A 5,691-nucleotide genomic window follows, 5' to 3' on the forward strand; every position below is an offset into this window, starting at 1 on the left:
CCTCACTAGTAACAGTTTCTCTGGCACAATCCCGAACGAATTGGGCAAGCTGCGTCGCTTAAAACGTCTGTTCCTCAATAAGAATCACTTGATTTCGTCCATTCCAGAGGCTTTGAAAGATTGCACATCTCTCAGGATGCTTAATCTGTCCTTCAATAATTTGACAGGGACTATTCCGAGTGGTCTCGGCCAATTGCAAAACCTGCGAAATCTTTCACTGAACACAAACGGATTGACTGGGAAAGTGCCCGAATCCTTGGGAAATTGTTCTGCGCTGGAATTTCTGATTTTAAGAAATAACTTCCTTAGTGGCACTATCCCTTCTCAGCTTGGCTTGCTCGCTAGAATTAAAATTCTGTCTCTTGCAGAAAACCAGCTCAGTGGAGGAATCCCGCCTTCACTGCTTAATTGCACGGAGTTACGCATCTTATATTTGTTTGACAACAGGCTTACTGGAGAAATCCCGTGGGAGATAGGTACAAAGCTCTCAAATTTAGAGGACCTACTGCTCTGGCGAAACGAATTAAACGGTACCATTCCGAAATCTTTAGGAAATTGCTCTCAGCTTTTATGGCTCGAGCTCTCTCATAATTTCTTAATGGGAGACATACCTCAGGAATTCGGAAAGCTCCGTCTTCTACAGAAACTTACGCTTCATCATAATCATTTGTATAGTGAGGAATCCATTTCCATCTTTGGAGCACTTTCAAACTGCACCAATCTGCAAATACTCTCTCTTGCCAAAAATGATCTTAAGGGCGACTTGCCTGGAAGCATAGGCCGTCTTTCTCAAAATCTGCTTTATCTCCTTTTGGGTGGGAATCGTTTCACTGGTAAGATACCCCAGGAGATGAGCAACCTCACTGGATTGATCCTGTTAGATCTAGGTGGTAATTTGCTCTCTGGAAGCCTTCCTTCTGCACTAGGAGGGCTGTCTACTCTTCAGCTGCTGGACCTCTCCCGAATAACTTGGAAGGTAATATACCCTATCAATTCAGTCAATTGAAAGCTCTGTATGAAGTGGACCTTTCTCAAAACGCGTTTTCTGGAGAAATTCATCATGTTTTTGCAAGTTTACAGCAGCTAAGAAGATTAAATCTCAGCTATAACAAATTCAGTGGTAATATACCAGACAGCATAGGGGATTGTTCCAGTCTCGAGCTTCTGGACCTCAGTTACAACCAGCTAAGCGGCTTGATGTCTTCGAAAGTGGCTAGCCTCCATAACCTACAGTTCTACATTAATGTCTCACATAATGCACTCACAGGAAGGGTGCCTGCCGAACTGGGAGGAATGCACATGGTTCAAGCAATTGATCTCTCTGACAATAATTTTTCAGGGAGCATACCCAGCCAATTAGTGAATTGTGCTGGACTTGACTACCTTAATCTTTCTCACAATTCATTGGAAGGCACTATTCCGACATCAATCGATCAAGTTGCAGGCCTTCAAGATTTGGATTTCTCTTTCAATAAGCTTTCCGGTCCCCTGCCTGGCTCTATAGAGAAATTACAGAAGCTTACGCATTTAAACTTGTCATACAATAACTTCACAGGAGAAGTACCATCCTCTGGAGCTTTCAGAAAACTGAATTTGACATCATTCTTAGGAAACAGTGGACTCTGTGGCAGATGGATAGAGTTACCTCATTGTAAATTGACGACAAGGCACCATCATGATTCCAAAAGAAGGGTAGTTATCTTGGCCACTTCGGTTGGTTTAACTTTGCTATTGGTATTTTGCCTAGCCTTCATGGTTTTGATATATTTTCGTAGCAGAAAGTCTGTATTGTTGGAAACCATTTCAGCGAGATTAGGGAGGATGCTGAGGAGCCAACTCCGCCGCGAGACGAAGATTGTAAGTGAGGAAGAGGTGAACAGAGCAACTAATGGTTTCAGCCCGGATAACCTAGTGGGACGTGGCGGCCATGGGTCAGTGTATAAGGGCGTATTAGAGAATGGCACAATCGTTGCTGTCAAAGTTATACAGTCTGCCACATCAGGAGGTGCATACAAGAGACTGATAAAAGAATGCAAGACTTTGGGAAGAGTCCGCCATCGGAATCTGGTGAGAATGGTGGGCGTATGCTCAAGTATGCAGGTCAAAGCTTTAATTATGGAGTTCATGTCGCAGGGAAACCTGGATAAGCATTTGCATTGCAGGGAAAATAATTGCAGGTTGGATCTGAAAAGACGGCTGAGCATTCTCAAGGACGTGGTCCATGGAATGGCATACCTTCACCATCACTGTTCTCCGGCCATTGTTCATTGTGATCTGAAACCTTCCAACGTTTTACTGGATGAGACGATGACGGCTCATGTTGGAGATTTCGGTATTTCACGCCTCATGAACGATTCATCAGCAGCAGCAGCCTCAGGGGACACCTCCAGTCATGTGATCGGGTCTGTTGGTTACATTGCACCAGGTAAACACTGATACACTAGATTGATTGAGCAATGTTGTATATGGGAAATATTTGAGTCAGTGATAAGGTTTTATATATAAATGCTGATATGGGATTATATGTGAGTCACTAATAAAGGTTTTATATATATAAAATTGGTTACAGAATATGGTACAGGAGGGCCCCCGTCCATGAAAGGGGACGTATACAGCTACGGCATCTTGGTACTGGAAATGATAACGGGAAAGAAGCCCACAGATGCAGTGTTATCAGAAGAAGAGCAATCGTTGCAGAGTTGGGTGGGCGATGCATTCCCGGACAGATTGTTGGAGGTGATTGACACGACTTTGGTGGAGGAAATTAGAATGGAAGAAGAGGATGAAGAACATGAATCACATGACGTAAGTGAATTTATGGGGCATGGAATTGTTGTGCTGTTGGCGAAGATCGGTGTGATGTGCAGCAAAGGGGATCCTCATGAACGACCGACTCTTCGAGAGGTTGAGGCATCGCTAGAGCAGCTGGTAGCCAAAATCCATAAGAATTCAGAAAATGAGTTGAACCGCGTTGGACAGGTGACGGAGGAAGCCATTTCTGAATCTGATTAGGGCGTGTTGTGGAAGAAAATGATTAGTGGTCAGCACATATAATTGGAGGAAAATGATTAGCTTAGATTAGATGAATAGTTCTGCATTTTCATTTGTTGTAAGTGTGATTATAGGTTTTCAGAAGTAGTTAAATCCAGACATATTTTCTAGTTAATTAATCTCTTATATTCTTATGTGGTGAAGAGATTTGTTAGGTTAATTAATAATGTAATTAAAATACTTTTCTATCTTAAAATAACATATATTATTATTTAATTAACATAAACGTGTTTATGTAATCAAAATAAAATTTCTATTTTAAAATAATCTATATTATTATTTAATTAATATAAATGTGTTTTTTAATTTTCTAATTCAATATGATTAATTTTTTAATCGATTTTTTCCTATATGAAATCTTCTTTTAATATAGGAAAAAAATAATATACATTTTTTTGGAAGATTCTTTATAAGTTAAAATATTTTTTTAATCATTAAAAATAATGATTATTGATTAAGATATTTTTTAGTGATTCATAGTGATATTCATAGATTATAATTTATAATATTAAGTGGAAAGAGATTGTATTGAGAACAATTTTATAAATAGGTTGAACTAGTCTATTTTCTTATTATTATCATATTTTTTTATTTTTATTTTTAAGTTTTTAAGAATAATTGTTATTAAATAGAATTTATAGTAAACTAAAAATTATGTATTAATTTTGGGATTTATGTATAGTTAATGGTTTAGGATTTGTTTTTTATTAGCTTATTTTATAAATAAAATTGATATGCTATTTTTTCTTTTTTTGTTATATAGAGATTTAATATAATTATAAAATTCTATAATGATGTAATTTTGACAAGTTGCCAAGGGCTAATTCATGTATGATGATAGCTTAGACCATCATTTCCAAAGTTTTATTGCCAATTTAATAGTGGCCTATAACTTGTATTTCAATATTACTAGTTATTTTACACATTAATATTACAATTGGTGGCTATCATCATACTTTGGACCACCACAAGTGGGATACTCAATAGTACATTCATGGATTGACATTTCATTTATTAAACACTCGAATATTATGTATGCATTCTAAATATGTATATTGATTCTTTAAAAAAAAATTGTTTTATTCTTGGCAATAATGCATTTATTCTAGACTTAAGGAACCCTCAATCTTGTCTATTTGGATTTGTATTCCTAATGTTCGTCAATACTTGGTGGAACCAAAGATAGCGTGCTTAATTTACCTTGTTGTTGGTAGATTGTTTGCAAGGTTTACAACATTGATGAATGTTGTCTACAAATTCCTTTGCCTTTTATTGATCTAATTATGATGGTTTGTCTATGATTCGTGGTTTTTCCCATGTCTTTCAAAAAGATTATATAGTGGCAACTAAATATGAAATTAATATCTTATGAGAAAGGCTCACACAAATGGCTCTCAATTTACTCAAAAATTTCAATCGCTATACTCCTAATCCCATTAATGAAAGTGTAATGAATATGCTTGCTTTCTTCTTGGAAACTTCCAGTGATTCTCCTTGTAAAGGATGTAATGTTTCATTTATAGGAACCTTAAGGGATACATATATAGTAGTTACTTCTATGTTGAAAGCTACAACTCCTATCAAGGCAAGGAGTAGTATTGTTTTGCATCCATTGATTTCTTGAGTAAGTAATGTAGCTCATAAGTTAGGATTTTCCAATGTCTATTATTCTTTGGATGATCATATTTAGGAGTTGTTTTTTTTTCCTTGTTGATAATATTATAGGAGTATGTCAATGTAATTAGTCTACCTTTGACCCCTTCGATCTATTCAATTCAAATATGTATAAGTTGTAAATAAGTTATTATGATGATGGGAGTCAAACCGTATGAGCTTAAATAAATGAACCTGTGTGTAATTCATATAAATATTTCATGTCAATTCCTAGTGTATAGCTCAAGCCCAAGGCCTAACCCATGAGTGGCTAGGAATCTAATTCAGCTAAACATGTTTTTTATGTACCATGTGGTAGTGCATACCACAATGTACTCAACCTATGTAAATATTATTTCAAAATGTAATATAACTTGGTCAAACATTGCCATGGAGACAACATGAAAAGGGTTATGGTTTCACTAGCAGGGAAGGGGAAAGGAGGCCCAAGGGCAGGGGTATACAACAATGAGCATCAATCACCATGCACATGCCCGAGGATAGTGTTTTCTTTGATTTCATTGCATTGTGGCCTATTGATCTCATCCAATCCAATCATTTTCGATTATCATTGAGTTGCATTGCTAACCTACAAAAAATAAACTTAAAATGTATTAATGGCCCTCAATTCCTTCTTAATCGTGACATTGAGTGGTGCCTCTATTGATTATTCATGGACCATCCAAAAACATAACCTCCTATATTTGATAAATGTAACCATTTAGATTCACGTAAACACTCATTTTCCCATGTTGAGGGTATCCTACTTATGCCAATGGAATTCGTAACACAATAGTGTAAACATTATACTTTTTGAATTTTTCCTAGCTACCTTTTTTTGATAACTTTTACCCAAAATTTGGCTAGAAATTTAAAAGAATTAGTGGTTTCACAAATGTGAGTTGTTGAGATTTCACAAGTCACATGTGATAGGTTTTTTCAAGGTATTGAATCTGTTAATGAATTCAGAAATGAAATTTAAGCAAT

The 5,691-nt window shown here is 36.4% G+C and overlaps 1 protein-coding gene across 1 annotated transcript; it reads left to right on the forward strand.

The window, feature by feature from the left end:
• The first annotated feature begins 1,190 nt into the window (after positions 1-1,190).
• LOC149162314 (receptor-like serine/threonine-protein kinase At1g78530) lies at positions 1,191-3,161 on the forward strand. Its single transcript, XM_089435665.1, has 2 exons — positions 1,191-2,425; positions 2,570-3,161. Exons 1-2 carry the CDS (start codon positions 1,198-1,200, stop codon positions 3,010-3,012), a joined length of 1,671 nt encoding a protein of 556 aa, XP_089291791.1. The 5' UTR covers positions 1,191-1,197; the 3' UTR covers positions 3,013-3,161.
• The last annotated feature ends 2,530 nt before the right edge of the window (positions 3,162-5,691 follow it).

The sequence above is a fragment of the Pinus tabuliformis genome, chromosome 5_2 (assembly GCF_031772625.1).
Source record: "Pinus tabuliformis cultivar Carrire ecotype Pingquan chromosome 5_2, CPIR1, whole genome shotgun sequence".
In the NCBI taxonomy this organism is placed as follows: Eukaryota; Viridiplantae; Streptophyta; class Pinopsida; order Pinales; family Pinaceae; genus Pinus; species Pinus tabuliformis.